General features: G+C 44.4%; 1 protein-coding gene across 1 annotated transcript in view; it reads right to left on the reverse strand.

Annotated features, from left to right (window-relative positions):
• Window positions 1–16,097, reverse strand: part of MYO1H (myosin IH) — a 135,037-nt gene that overhangs the window by 34,745 nt on the left and 84,195 nt on the right. Inside the window, exons 3-7 of the mRNA XM_073880979.1 lie at window positions 8,713–8,874; window positions 6,072–6,187; window positions 4,687–4,885; window positions 3,750–3,830; window positions 832–1,011 (exon numbers count right to left, since the gene is read on the reverse strand). Coding sequence (XP_073737080.1) covers window positions 832–1,011; window positions 3,750–3,830; window positions 4,687–4,885; window positions 6,072–6,187; window positions 8,713–8,838 — 702 coding nt within the window. The 5' untranslated portion in view covers window positions 8,839–8,874. The remainder of the gene's footprint in view (window positions 1–831; window positions 1,012–3,749; window positions 3,831–4,686; window positions 4,886–6,071; window positions 6,188–8,712; window positions 8,875–16,097) is intronic.

The following is a 16,097-nucleotide window of genomic DNA, read 5'->3' on the forward strand; positions in this document are numbered from 1 at the left end:
ACTCTGCCAAGTGACCTCCATTCGAAGCCAGGCCCAGTAAAGAAGAGAAAAATCCAGAAATCTTGGGGCAGAAAGGTGCTAGTGACATCAAAGATTGGTAGGTGCTATACAACCTAGACCTTCTAGAGCCTTGATGCTGGCTGCAGAAAGAGCAATGGTGGGGGAGGGGGCTACATTCTGAAATTCCATTTCACAGCATTGGATCCCAGGACTGCTTATGGGAATGGCCTGAACTCCTTCTGTAAGGAAGTGTGTTCATTTTGCTGCCAACAAGGCTCAGAATAGGAGGCAAGGAGGTGGAGAGTCTTTTCCTAACTAGTTTTGAAAGCAGAAGGACGCAGCACAAGTTGTGGACGTGGACGGACAGGAAGTTACTCTCGCACCTAGACCAGCAGTTCTCACTTCCGCTGGTGCATTAGAATCACCAGGGATTCATTTAATTACACTGAATCACAGGGGAATGTTTAATACAACCCTGATGTCCACGTCCCACACTAGACCAATTAATCTGAATCTCTGGAGGGTAGGGCCCAGGGGGGGGGGGGGGGGGGGGGGGGTGTGTGTGTTGGGAAAAAAAAAAAACCTCCTCAGGTGATTCTAATATCAGCCAGTGCTGAGAGCCACTCATCTAGAGATCACTTTACCAAGATGATCTACCATCTACCTGCCAGGTATAAACAGAGGGGTTATGATAAGTGTCAACAAACCAGACCGTAGGATCCCTCCAGAAAGGTAATGAGAAAGTTCTTGACCATCCCCTAGAAACCCCCACTAACAGCCTTCATCCCTGTCTCCAAAGGGCCACCCAAGCCAGGTGCTGGTCTTTCCAACCTGTGAGAGGTATTTATACAGCTGGGGGTCCCGCTCAAGTCCCAGGTAAGCAAGGAGCTCCTCTTCACCACCCTCCAGCAGCTGGTAGAAAATGTGGAAGTTCCTCTCGCCCTGGTTTTGATAGACGACTCGAGACTTTTCTATCAGGTAACTGATGATATGCCCACCTACAGGAATGCCCTTGAGAACAGAATAAAAAAATGCACAATGACAACAATAACTAAGCCATTCTCTTGCTGGTGTCTTCTGAGGAACAGAAATTCTGAATTCAAATGATGATTCTTCTAAGCCTAGTGTTTTCTGGGCTCATTTTTACAAATATTTTTGCCTACCCTGAGGTCATGAGTGATAATTTCTATACTTCTGTCTAGAAGTGTGATTATTTTGCCATTCATGTTTGGGACTGGCATTGAAATTTTGTGTATGGAGTGAGGTAGAGGGTCAAAGGTCGTCTTATTCACATGGATTTCCAACTGATAGCACCATTTATTGGAAAGGCAATCCTGTCCCTATTCAATTACAGTGGTGTCTTTGTCATAAGCCAAGTGACTATATCATACGGGGAAGTCTTTGTAGAATCCATTCTGGTCCACTGGCCAGTATATATATCCTTGTGCCAGTAGCACACTGTTCTATTTCTTTTAAAGATTTTATCTGAGAGAGAGAGAGAGAGAGCACGAGAGAGAGAGAGAGAGAGAGAGAGCGCGCGCGCACAAGGAGGCGGAGTGGTAGAGGGTGAGGGAGAAGCAGGCTCCCTGCTGATTAGGGAGCCCACTATGGGACTTGATCCCAGGACCATGACCTGAGCCAAAGGCAGCCGCTTTACCAACTGAGTCACCCAGGTGCCCCCCACACTATTTTTAAGAATATTCCAGTAGAGGATTTGTATTCTAGACCATATACAGAACTCCTGCCAATCAATATGAGAAAAACAACCTAATTAAAAGTGGGGCAAAAGGCTTTAACACAAAATTTTTAATTGGCCAGTTACCAGGACTTCATTTATAATCACAAAAATACAAAAGTTAATCACAGCTGGAAACCACTCTACTCCACCAGAACGTCTCAGACCAAGAGGACTGGCAACACCAAATGTTGACAAGGGTGTAGAGAACCCTGCTCGCAATGGGAACTGTTCTTGTCATAATATTGCTGGTAAGAACTCAGCAACGCCACTTCTGAGCATGTGCCCAATGTAAGTGAGTACTAATATCTACTCACAGACACGGGCAAGGAAGTTCAGAGCACTGTTTGCAATAGCCCCAAATCGGAAAAGCCAAATGTCCATCAACAGAACAGATAAATAGTGAAGAGGTCACATAAGCCAAAAATGCCCAACCGCTAAATGAAGTGACATGAATGAATCTGACAGATAGAATGTTGATTGAAAGGAGCCAGACACAAAATAGAACATACTGTATAATTCTATTTACATGAGGCTCAAGAACCAGCAAAATTAATCTGATTATAGAGGTCAGACCAGTTGGTAACCTTTGGGAAGGCAGGTATTTTCAGAGAAGGGTAGGAGATTCTTCTAGGCACTAGAAATTTTTCTATCTTCTTTCATACACTCTTTTTAAAAGATTTTATTTATTTATTTGTCAGAGAGAGAGAGAGAACACATGAGCAGGGGGAGCAGAGGGAGAGGGAGAAGCAGGCTCCCCACTGAGCAGGGAGCCTGATGTGGGACTTGATCCCAGGACCCCAGGATCATGACCTGAGCTGAAGACAGACGCTTAACCGGCTGAGCCACCCAGGCATCCCTAGGAATTCTTCTATCTTCATCTGAGTGCCGGTTATCACAGGCAGATATACACACGTAAAACTCACCAAGCTGTACTTATGACTTGCGTCCTTTTTAGTATGTGTGTTGAATTTTAATAAGTTTTAAGACAGATGTAACCCTATTCAATTTTTTTCCAAAGTCTAGGCACACTTCGCCAGAAGTCCACGTACCAGGCTCCGGAAAACCCTTAGCCAGTCTGTCATCACTACACTCAATGCTCAGCCAACGACTGTTCTCTGGTCCAAGTGACGCGCTTTGTCACATGCGATTCTATGTCCTTGAGAACTCTGTCGACCCTCCCTGACCTGCATTAGCCCCGTTTAAATTCTCTGCAACAACCATACTCTTTCATTAGGGATGATCTCTGGTTGCTTCCATGCCACAAGAGCAGAGCCGAGTAATTGTGACCAAAACGATATGGTCCGCAAAGTCTAAAAACTGACCACCTGGCCCTAACCGAAAACGTTTGCCGACCTATGCTGCATAATTATGTATGCCTAAACAATACGTTGTTTACACGGCATTGTTCTCAGGCTTTGTCAGAAATGGCATCACCCTGACACACTGCACATTCCTAAGGCTTGACCATGTTATGTGTAGCTAGATGCCGTTCATTTGCTCTCGCTGTGTGACGCTTCACTGGGTGGACATCCCGCCATTTAGCCACTGTGTCAATGGACACTCAGTCCTCCAAATGTGTTGCCGTTTCCAGTCCTTTTACCATGATGAGCAGTGCTCTTGTGGGCATGCTTGCAAATCTATAGGAGTATCTCCGGGGTGCAATGGCTCCACCTTAGATTATGTGGATTTCAACTTCCATGAGACAATATACTGTTTTCCAAATGGGCTGCACCAATGTACACCCCACCGGCAATGTGTTAGAGTTCCTAATTATCCACATCTTCACCAATAGCTGGTATCACCAGACTTCTTAAGTTTTGCCCCACCTAGAAAGTATGAAATGGTATCTCATTGCGGTCTTTATTTGCATTTCCCAAAATAGCCCTAACCCTGGATTTTTCAATTATTTGAGCCAATAAAGCCCTTCCTCCCTTAAGGTACCTTGGGTCAGGTTTCTGTCACTGGTCAGTTATGGGGTCCCCATGAACCAGTAATAGGAACTTCAATGTACCTTATAGTCAAACTGTATGTCCATGTATTTTCCAAATCTGCTGGAGTTGTCATTCCGGAGTGTTTTGGCATTTCCAAAAGCCTTGGGATACAAAGTGAGGGAGACAGGGACAGACTGAACCAAACTGTGATGAATGGTCATTTAAGCTCACTGTGCTCGTCAACTTCCTAACCCCAGATGCCATGATTATGAAAATGGCGGAGAAAAGGAGAGCCAGGGATGAAAGCCATACTTTATCTTCTAAGAAGGAACCACTAAGTGTAGAGGATTTGATGCCAAATACTGGGATGGAGCTAGAGTGGAGGGAAAAATATCTTCTCTGTGGCATCCAATCTAGGAATGACTACGGACAGCTATAGAGGAAACTACATCCTTGCTCTTCTAGAACATACAGTACCAGACCCCTTTTTATATCAAAGAGGTAAACTGTTCAGACCATAGGTCCATTGGGAAAATTCCTTCAACCACAAACATCTTTAACACGAAGGGCAACAAAAACCCAGAATAAAACACCTTGTTCAAAATCATCCAGCAAGTCAGTGAATTGCAATGGCAGAATAATCAAGATGATTCCAATTAAATAAGAAAAATATTAATGACTTTAGTGCCTACTAATTCTGCCAGGTGCTTTTTATGCATCCATCTTGTTTTAGCCTCAAAATCTCCCTAAGAGGTAGAAACCTTGAATAGACCCATTCCCCAGAAAGGCAAACGGGATCTAGGATGTGGAGTGATCTGCCGAAGCTCGCTGGCACATGGCTGCCCTGGGATTAGCAGCCATGCCTGCTGGACGTCAAAGTTCCGCCCTTAACCGTGATCCTGCCCTTGAGACCCCTCTGCTTAACTCCCGGATGGTGACCTGCCCAGGCAGAGGATTCTTCTTGCTGAGTGACCTCCCTAGAACTGCCCCCTCCACAGGTCCTCAAAGATCACTTACCTCCAACACTGGATTGGAGAGCAGCAGTCTGTCACGGGCTATTTGTAGTGACGCGGTCACTGGGCAGGTCACAGCAAAATACTGCAGAATCTTCTTGGAGGCCTCTGTTTTCCCTGCCCCGCTCTCTCCAGAGATGAGAATGAAGTGGTTATTGAGCTCGGAGCACATCATGCGGTATACGTTGTCAGCTACGGCGTAGCTGGAGAAGGAGTGGAGCAGACACGGAGGGAGGGCGACGCGGCTGTGATGCTACTTACTCAGTGGTGACATCATCAGAGCTCCCTGCCTCCAGGAAACCACATCCAGACAAGTGGTGCGAGACACTGAGCTCAGGTGTCAGACTCTACCACGACCCACTGACTGACACGCCTAAAGTGTTCTAGAAATCAATACTCAAACAGCTGAGTTAAAAGGGAGAATGTGAGCAATAATGGACATTTCCTAATGGAAAGAATTTATTTGGAAAAATCCAACATTTCTTACAAGAATGAGCCAGATATTAAATTATATCCCCAGGAGATGTTCTATTAACTGTACGTGGAAATAACATCTCGTCTAAATATTTTAAACACTCAGTGGATATACTAAGATCTCATGTTTCCTCTTTCCCTCAAAACCTACTGTATTAAGAGTACAGAGACAAGGAACTGAAAATATCTTAAAAGCTCTGTCATATCTAAAGGACAAGACATAAAACTGTTATAAGGGCTTTGTCTTCAAGATCAGAAACCAAAGCACGAAAATCTCCCAAGACACTAATCTTCCCATGTGGCGGAGTTTGAAAGCTGGCTATTTTGGAAATTGTTGGTGGTAGTGATGCAGAAAGGTTTATAAATGCCTTAGGAGGCGAATAGATGAATCACCAAGAAATATGTAGGGAGAGCCTAAATACTAGTCCAGAAGTCAAGCAGGGAGAACTGAGAACTTCAGCAAAGCCTGAGTCACATATAGATCAGACAGGAAATTGCTTGTCCTATGGATCTGAAGTCCTGCTACCAACGGGGATGCTCCTTAGCCGCCACGATACCCAGACACCAGCAGATGGCACTAAGCAAACCTCCTTGCAGAAAAGACAGACACCTCTCTAGGCGCCCTCTCGGATCTTTCGGTAATTACAAAAGATTCCACCTCTCGTGATTTTGAAGCTGAGACTCAACAATGATCTGATGTTTTCTACTGCACTGAAAGACATTTCACGAGAAGGCAGCAGTTTAAGTGAGGTACAGAACCTAATGAGCATTCTTCGAGGATTGGGATTGCTGGGTGGGTGGATGGATGGGTGGATGGATAGGTGGATGGATGGGTGAGTATTAAGGAGGAAGAGATAAAAGAAAAAGAGGAAAGAAAGAAAAATACTATTGATGACCCTCGTACGTGCTACTTACACATGTGGTGGCAGTTCAAAGAAATTGACCCCTTGATAAAGTTCCATCTGGCTCACAGTGTAGATTCCAAGCTCCTGGTATGGATTCACAGACACAAGGAGGGTCCCAATATAGGTCTAGAGGAACAGACCAAAGCACAAGTGAGGAATTCTGGGGTGCAAATGGCTATAGCAAAAGACCATCACATGCTATGATCCCCATGCATTCATTCCACTCTGGGGATATAAAACAATAAATAAGACAGGTGGTATCTCTGCTGTAATGAAGCTTCCATGTGTGTGCATGCGGCGGGGGAGGGGGGCCAGAGCACCAGCAAGGGATCAATACTGCTTCAGTTAGAACGGTAAGAAAGGTGTACTTAGGGTAGTGAGAATGCGTATGACTCAGGAAGACCAACTTAGCTCTTGGGCTTAGGGAAGTCTTCTTTAAGGGGGTGAGTCTGAGCTGAGACTTAAAAGGATGAGGAGCCAGTCATGAAAAAAGGAAGCAGGAAAGGGCAAGTCGGGCTGAGGGGACACATGTGGCAGGCTGACTGTCCTGGAGCCCAGTGGGGGAGGGGAGAACGGAAGTGGTAAGACATGATGTCCGAGAGGGAGCAAGTTCAGATCACACGGGGCATGAAGAATTGGGGGTTTATTCCAACTGCAGTGCATCGTGGAGACACCACTCTCCCTACTGTATGAAATAGCTGCCTTAAGCTGTTATGTCAGATGGATAGCTTTAAGAAGGGAGCACCTCGATCTGATTTATGTTTATGTGTCGCAGAGGTCTCTATGGTCACTGGGTGAAAGCAGGGCGGGTATGCATCCCAGCCGTCCCCCGTTGGGTAAAACACTCCTGCTGCTATTTCCCTGGATTTCAATGCGGGATTCTATTACAAGTTGTTTTTCAAGGGCTTCCATTTGTAATAAAACTACTAATGTAAAAGCTTCTTGGCATACAGTTATGAATAAACAAAGCTCTAACCTCTGAAAGAGAAAAAAATAAAAGAAAGAAAGAAAGATTTGGGCTCCTTTGAAAATGCATCCAGAGTTTTCTGGTTCTGAGTTTGTTATGGGTTTTCATTCCAGAGTCTCCATTTTGGAGGCTCCCAAGGTTATGCTAAATTATGCCTGAAATCATGCTCACGAACGTTTCTAATCTTTAGGACCAAGTCACACAGAGAACTAGAACAGATAAGAATACTATATTTTGGGGCACCTGGGTGGCTCAGTCATTAAGCGTCTGCCTTCAGCTCAGGTCATGATCCCAGGGTCCTGGGATCGAGCCCCACATCGGGCTCCCTGCTCCACCGGAAGCCTGCTTCTCCCTCTCCCACTCCCCCTGCTTGTGTTCCCTCTCTCGCTGTGTCTCTCTCTGTCAAATAAATAAAATCTTTAAAAAAAAAAAAAAAAGAACACTATATTTTGACGAAAAATCTGTGTTGCTTCCATCACTGAAATCTTCCAGGGTAGAATATAGTTTCTGAAGTCTATCTGTTCAAACTGGAAACAGTTTGTTCATGATGATCCTATCACCCCACGTATACTTCTCCACACCACACTCTTTCTCCTTTGCTTATGCATAAAATCTATTTCCACAATTAAAAATATATACTGTGAGAAGCCCTTTGCTTATTTCTCCTAGTAACCCTGGTTCCAACATGCAGACTAAGTCACAGTCACCATTAAAATCAAAATAGCTGCAAGACAAATATTTTTACCTTGTTTTTGACTGTCTAATTTACCCTGAGCAAAAGCTAATAAGATCTCAATAAAGTTACTTACATTTAATAACACCCCACCACACAGAGAGAGACACTGTGGAGTTGACCCTAAAGGAATTTACCTGAAAACTGATCAATCAAATCAAGGTGGGGTGATAAATGGGGAAGTTAAGAACTGACCGCCACTAGAAGCAACCAGACCAAGCTCAGAACAGTTCTGGTAAAATGTTGCAGCCTTGAAAATTCATGGGAGGTGGTGGACATCTCTTATGCTTGCCTGTCTGGTATCTAGACCCCCTTCTTCCAGCAGATTCCTTTGAGGAACCTTCTCCAGGCCACATCCTACTATCAGGTGCACACGCGCCTCGCCCCTCACTTCCAGGACTGAGCCTGGGTAAATAGCCTGGCCAATCAGAATAATCCTCATCCTAGCTACGGGGACTGGTTCAGAGGTAGAGGCATGACCCCAAATGGGCCAATCAGAGGCAACCAATGTCTGTGTCTCCGGGACGACTTGCTATGGTCTCTGAACCAACATCAGCCTGGTCCTGCTGACCAGCTTGTCACCTTGCAGAGTCGGCCCCATTGCAAAAGCGAGCAGAGAGGTGGGAAACAGTCCTCCAGATGGAGAAAGAGCCCTCAAGGCTCTTCGAGACTCCTCACCCTAGACCCTAGGTCTATTTCTGACCTCTAAAGTGACATAGGTTGATAGATTCCGTCTTGGGGGTTAGGCCTGTTTAAACTGGGTCTCTGTCACTGGCAGCCCTAAAGGCCTAACACGAAGGATCGGGGTGCATCTGGCAGTGGTCCCTTCACTCGTCCCTTTGAGGACTAACCTAACAGAGGGATTTTGTTCACTATCATCAAGGCTGTGAAGACAGGCGGGGGTGGGGGACCACCAGTCTAGGAAAACAGCTGAAAAACGGGTTACGTTACATAGATGAGGTTCTCGCTGAAACGCTTGCGAAGATTGTCCAGAAAAGCAGATTCGCTGGTGTAGGCGTCCAACAGCACAAAATCCTGCACTCCAACCTTGTCCCTGGCGGTCAGCGCGCCTTCCATGTGCAAACGAATGTGCTTCCTCCTCACTTCTTCTTTCTGCAGCAAACAGAACATTCCTCAGCGGCTCACTTATTCTGGAGTTCCTCTTGCTCATGTAATATGGACATAACAAGATACTCAACCCTGGGGACGGTAGAGCGCTGAGATGAGATTTGCTCTTGGTTAAGAGTCTACCATCTGGTTAGGGGTACAAGGGGTTGGTAATAAAAGCATTAACAGCAACAGCGGCAGCTGACCAGAGCTGAGCAGGTACCCTGTTAGGTACTACGCTAAATACTTGACCTGTATTATCTCCCTTAACCCTCGTTCTGACCCCATGACGTAAGTGCTGTTACCGTGCCCATTTGACAGATGTGGAAACTGAGGAGAGACATTACAAAACATGCATACGTCCTGCCAAAAGGCAGAGCCAGCATACGAACCCAGACAGTCTGGCCCCAGAGCCCGCTTTTCTGACCATCCCTTACTCAACTGGATGTTAGTTGCCCAAATTTGCTGTGTAATTCTGACATGAGTGATGAGGAGTTTGTCTGGAAAGGGAATTTCTTGTTTCAGGGGAGTGAGTACTCAAGGAAGGACAAACCTGGAGGGTCGTCTCCCTAAGGCTGGGCTTCAGACCTCCCTGGAAAAGGAGCAGTTTGCTTGCCCACTGGATGGTGCAGAATCTCACTGCGTTACTAGGGGGCGGAGCTGGTACACTGTCAGGAGGCAGAGGAACAGCCCCGTCGTCCCCTGCCCCCGCCTGGGGAACAGGTGAGCAAAGGGAATCAGATCAGCACCACTGGTGCTTGAGTCAGGAGGGCCGTGGGAAACAGCTCCCCAAGTGTTGGGCAAGCTGAGGCTGGAGACTGGAAGGTGTACAGAGAGAGTGGGGGGTCATGGCTATAGGAGGTAGCCTAGGGGGTGGGAGTGAGAGGTTTGTGTTGGGAGGATTGCGCAAGGCGGTCACCTGGCCCAAGCTGCAAGGGTACCCAGGGACTGTGCTCTGGGCACACAGTTGATCACAGCTGATGCATGTCCCCCACCCATGGACCACGTCACAGGTAGCTGGGCAGCGGAAAAAAACAAGCAAAACATAGCAAAGGGAGCCAGGAAGACAAACCTTTGGCTCTCGCGGTGTCCCTCCAGTGCCCTCTAGTGACAAAGATTAATACGCTCCCTTCCAGGAGAAATGCCTAAGGAGGCCAGTTTGTTACCACGGAGTAGGGACAGAAGGATGGATGTGGATCTGAGAGACAGGAAATTGACACCTGCTCTCTTTGGGTGTGCAGAGGTTCTAGAGTAGCTGAAGCAGCCTTGGAAAAGGAAAACAAAGCCAGAGGATTCGCACATCTTCACTTGAAGTAATCAAGACCATGCGTCGACTGACTTTTAACAAAGGTACTAAAACAATTCAGTGAAGAAAAGGAAAATATTTTCCAATAGTGAACTAGCCATTGTAATGAAATAAATTTCATTTCAACTCCTCCCTCATACTATCTTTGCATATTTTTATTATAAAATATAACACATTCTAATAACACATATTTACAAAATATGTTATTTAATACATTTATATATTATATAAACTTATATACATAAAACTATATGTAGAACTTTTTAATATATCTATATACCATATAAACTTACATATGTAAAACTATATAGAACTTTTTAATATATCTATATACTATATAAACTGATATATGAAAATGTATAGAGAAAATTATTGTATACAAACTTTATATATAATTCCTATTTCATAGTATATGAAGATATAAATTTATAAAGACATGTATGTGTTATACATATTATTTTATAACATTTTATTTGTATATATAAAAACTTGAGATGAATCCTAGACCTAAATGTAGATGCATAATCCATAAAGCTTCAGGGAGAAAACAGAGGGGAATATCTCTGCAACCAGAGGAAGGGAAAGTTTTCTTATGACACAGGAAGAAATAACTATAAAAGAAAAAAAAATAAGAAACTTGACTTCATCCTGGGCGCCTGGGTGGCTCAGTTGTTAGGTGTCTGCCTTTGGCTCAGGTCATGATCCCAGGGTCCTGGGATCGAGCCCCGCATCAGGCTCCCTCTTTGGTGGGAAGCCTGCTTCTCCCTCACCCAATCCCCCTGCTTGTGTTCCCTCTCTGGCTGTGTCTCTGTCAAATAAATAAATAAACTCTTAAAAAAAAAAAAAAGAAAGAAACTTGACTTCATCAAATATAAAACTTCTCCCAGAAGAGAATAGGCAAGCCGCGGACTGGCAGAAAGTCTTCCCAAAATATATACCTGCGAAGGATTTGTATACAGAATAAAAGACTCCTATGGCTTAATAACAAAAAGTCAAACCCAGTAAAAATTGGGCAGAAGACTTGAACGGACACTTCAAGATGGAAGATAGACAAATGGTAACTAAGTGGGACAACGTTCAATGTCATTAGTCATCGGGCAAATGCAAGTTAGAATCACAGTGAGATAAGCACCAGCATAGTTCGAATGAAAAAGACTGACAACATCAACCATGAGCCAGGACGTGGAACAGATGGAACGCTCCTACATTGCTGGTAGGAATGCAACATGATAGAATCACTTTGGGGAAAGGTCTGGCAGTTTCTAATAAAGTTAACCATGCCTCCATCCTTTGATCCAGCAGTTCTCTTCCTAAGTACTTACATAAGGGAAATGTAAACATATAGTCACAAAAAGACTCCAACATAAAGGTTTACAGCCACTTGATTCATAATGGCCCCCAAACTGGAAACAATCCAAATTTCCATCAACTGGAGAATGGATGTAGAATCTATACAATAGAATGGGTACAGTGCTAAAAGAGAAATGACTGGTATGCATGACACGGATGACTCTCACAGACATTATGCTGAGTGAAAGAACTCAGACACAAAAGAGTGCATGCCCTACGATTCCATTTATATGAAATTCTAGAAGCAAAACTAATCTGCAGTGAAAAATCAGAGCAATTGTTGCCTGGTTAGCAGGACTGTCTGACAAAGGACAGTTTTAGGGTGATGGAAACAGTCTTTGTCTTGATAGGGCTGTGAGTTACATGGGTGTGTCTCTTGGTCAAGATACCTTGTTAAGATTTTGTATATTTCCACATATGTAAATTTTATTTTAAAAAGGAACACAAAAGATAAGTGGGGAGGGGATGGAGAGTGGGTGGAGATCTAAATGGAAACAGAATGGCAGAATGGTAAAGAATTGTTGAAGCTGGGTGATGGGTGTGAAGGGGATTTATTATATAATTCTGTTTACTTTGTATGTATTTGAAGTTTTGCGTCATAAAAAGTTTAGAAAACCAGAATGGCCACCAGGTGTCTCTCTACACTTGTCAAATGGCGCTAGATCAAGCACCTGCTAAGGATGAAAACAATGCGTGTAGATCAAAGAATATTTTAGTGATTCCGAATAGCCCCATCTTAAAGTGTGTGTGTGTGTGTGTGTGTGTGTGTGTGTGTGTGTGTGTGTGAGAGAGAGAGAGAGAGAGAGAGAGAGAGAGAGAGAGAAAGAGAGAGAGAGAGAGAGGCAGTATAGCATCTTGATTAGGCACAAAGCCTCTGGAACATGAGCCTGCCTGGAGTTTAAATCCTGCCTCTGTTGCTTCCCAGTGGTACAACCTTGGGAAAGTCTACCTCTCTAAGACCCTGTCTCTGTTTCATGTCTATAAAATGGAAACATAATTGTACCTACTGCACAGGGTTGTTGGTTCGAACAGACCATGGAAAGCACTTGGAACAGCGCCAGACACAATGTCAGCTCTGTGAGTCCTTGCTTCTATCCTCATTAGTATTGCTAATATGATTATTAGAAACAAGAAAATAAAGCGAAAAAATGTGCTGGCTAGTAGTTGGCGAGCCCCTATTGAATGGGGAGTGGAGTCTGAAATCATTGTCTGGAGCTGTGCCCACAAATATCACCACAGACTGATCTCTGCAGGTGGTGGGTGGGGAAATTAAAAAGCTTTCTTATCCCAGTCCTAGAGGTAGGTGTGTGCTTGCCAGAGTGAGCTCTGCAGTCAGTACCTAGGGCTTTATGTGACTTGCAGCCCAAAAAGATTTGACAAAACCTCGGAAGATTAAGGGATGGGATAGTGATTTTAACTTGCAAGGGCCAAAGCACACTCTATCCACTTCAGACTGGACTTTTGTTTGCTGCAACATTTCCATTCCTGTTTCTGGGTTCCTTTCATCTAGTTCATTTCCAAATATCTTAAAAGAACATGAGGAAACCAGAGGGTCCTAATATGACTGACAGGAAAAGTCAAAGGGATGGATATTGGGGGCAGAAAGGGAAAGGGGAATAAAAAAAATTCTAGTGGTTCAGTTTTGACCAAAAAGAAGAGGACTAAAAGATTTTATCACAAAGAGATTATTAAATCCAAGTAAGAAATGACCAAGTAAGAGAGAAGAAATTCAAGAGAGATATTTCTATGACACCTAAGAATGAACATCTTCAGGGTGATACAACTTTGTAGGGGATGCTGCTGGGCAAGCTTCCAGATCAGGGCTCACAGCCTGCTGCCTTCAGGGGATTGAGTCAAGCTGCTGGGTGGTGGGGACTCCCTTAAGACTAGGGAATGAATAGGCATCTAGGCTGTGTAGGCAGGGCTTGGCTCCACTAGGTGCCACCAGGTACGAATGTATGGCCCGTGTTGCCGGGCCTTCCAATTATTCGAGAAAAGTCGGTAATTTAGAATTTATATGTGCAATCCTGTTGCACATATTAGTCCGGTGGGACACTGGCCAAAAGCCAGCCAGCCACCCTTTGTCCCGGATGGTTTAGATATTTCACTTATCCGCAGGTGGGAGATTCAAAGAGATGCTCCCACCAGGACCGTTAGCTTGGAAGCCTCATATACTCAGTGGTGACCTGAAAACTGTCACCTTCTACATGACCTAGCGCTAGACCCAGCGTGTGTATGGGTGGGAGCGGGCACTGTGGATAGCAAGATGGCTAAATGCAGTGACAGAGACCAAAATGCCTGTCACACATTCCATGCATTTCCCAACATTTCCCCCTGCAGTCAGGTGGACTCACATGACTAATTTTGGCCAACAGGTTGTGAATAGAAGTGACATTTGTGCCAGTTCCTTGGGTTATCTGGACTCCTGCGAGGCCACAGTGACTGAGAATTTCTCTTGTTGACTGGACAAGCTACAAAATCAATATAGCCTAGACTCCTGAGTCGTCACAGGGAAGAGAGATCTTTTAAAGAATCATCAAGACCCAGGAGCTCCTGGGCGGCTCAGTCGGTTAAGCATCTGACTCTTGATTTCAGCTCCGGTCACGATCTCAGGGTCCTGAGATCGAGCTCTGCATTGGGGTCCATGCTGAGTATGGAGCCTGCTTGGGATTCTCTCTCTCCCTCCCTTTCCCCGTCCCACCGCCCACCATGCTTGCTCGCTCTTGCTCTCTCTCTCTCTCAAAAAAAAAAAAATCATTAAGACCCACAGTAGGCTTTGTGTAAGCAAGAAATAAATTCCTGTTGTGGCAAACTTCTGAGAATTGGGGGCTGTTTGTTATTGCAGTGGAAGGCTGCTTATCCTGACTCATATATGTGCAGAAAAGGGTTTTTCCATTGGGAGAACAGCGCTTTGACTGTGAGTCACAGCTCTTGCATGTTCAACTCTGTCACCTGTTCTGGCTACTACTCTGAAGTTTGGAATATGAGAAGGGGAGCATTTTTTTTTAAGGGGTGAAGGTAAGCCCTAGAGTGGTAGCTTTTGACATTTTATGCTTCGGGACCATTTTTTTCAGGTGAAGTCATAAGAAACCTTAATATCTAAAACTAAGGAACGCAAAGCCTTTCTGGTTAAAGGGGAAAGTCTTAGCAGGCTACCCAGGGGCATGTGGGAGAAAGTGTGGGAAGCCCCAGAGCAGAGGAGAGAGTTGGCAAACCCCTCCGTATCTCCTGATTCCTGTGCCCTAGGCTTCGTTGAGTATTTCCTTCACATTTATTGTCATATCTGTGCACCACCAGTATTATTTTTTTAATTTTTTAATAAAGATTTTATTTAGTTGACACAGAGAGAGAGAGAGAATAAGCACAAGCTGTGGGGTGGAGCGGCAGAGGCAAAGGGAGAAGCAGGCTTCCCGCTGAGCAGGGAGCCCGATGCGGGGCTCGATCCCGGGACCCCGGGATCATGACCTGAGCCGAAGGCAGACACTTAACCGATTGAGCCAGCCAGGCGCCCCAGTGTTATTCTTTTACCTCATAATGTCTTTAGTTTTTTCCTGTAAATATATACAGTTATAGCTTTTATTATGAAAGATGTTCACACATAAAAGTAAAGCATCAAAATCACAACAAACCCAATGTACCCATTATCCAGCTTCAGTAAATACCAACCTATGGCCTTTGTCATTTCAGCTATGCCCCACCTCTCCTCCCAACAATGGATTCGTGCAAAGTCACAAACTTCATATCATTTTATAAATATTTCAGTAGGTATCTCTAAAAGATAAGAATTCTTTCAAAATATACGTACACAGTACCATTGTCATACATAAAGGACTTCAAATTAATTTTTTTTCAAGATTTATTTAGTTGAGAGAGAGAGAGAGAGCACATACAGAAGAGAGGAGCAGAGGGAGAGAGAGAATCTCAAGCAGACTCCCCACTGAGCACAGAGCCTGACGCAGGGCTTGATCCCACGACCCTGAAATCATGACCAAGCCAAAATCAAGAGTTGGATGCTCAACTGACTGAGTCAAGCAGGTGCCCCAATAATTTATTATCATACCCAATGTTCAAGGTTTTTTTTTTTTTTTTTTTTTTTTTTTTTTTACTGTTGGTTTGTTCAAATCAGTATCCTAACAAGGTCCACATATTGTATTTAGTTGATGTGTCTCCCAAGTTCCTTATTCTATAGGGTCCCCTCCCCCTACTTTATTTTCTTGCAACTAGAAGTGGACAATTCATCCACATTCTGGATTTTGTTGATTGCATTCTTCTGAGTTCATTTAAGATGTTTCTCTTTCTCCTGCATTTCCTGAAAACTGGTAGTTTAATCGAGGGGCTTAATCAGATACAGGACTGATTTGTTTTGGCCAAAAGACTTTAGAGGAAGTGAATTGTACTTCCAGCAGAAGACACATAAAGTCTGGCTGTCTTTTAAGAAGTCAGTGTTCCCTGGAGGGTATTACGCTGAGTGAAATAAGTCAATCAGAGAAAGACATGTATCATATGACCTCACTGATATGAGGAATTCTTAATCTCGGGAAACTGAGGGTTGCTGGAGTGGTGGAGGGTGGGA

This window comes from Callorhinus ursinus, unplaced genomic scaffold (assembly GCF_003265705.2).
Source record: "Callorhinus ursinus isolate GAN/ISIS: 27379988/994484 unplaced genomic scaffold, GSC_fseal_2.0 scaffold41, whole genome shotgun sequence".
Taxonomy (NCBI): domain Eukaryota; kingdom Metazoa; phylum Chordata; class Mammalia; order Carnivora; family Otariidae; genus Callorhinus; species Callorhinus ursinus.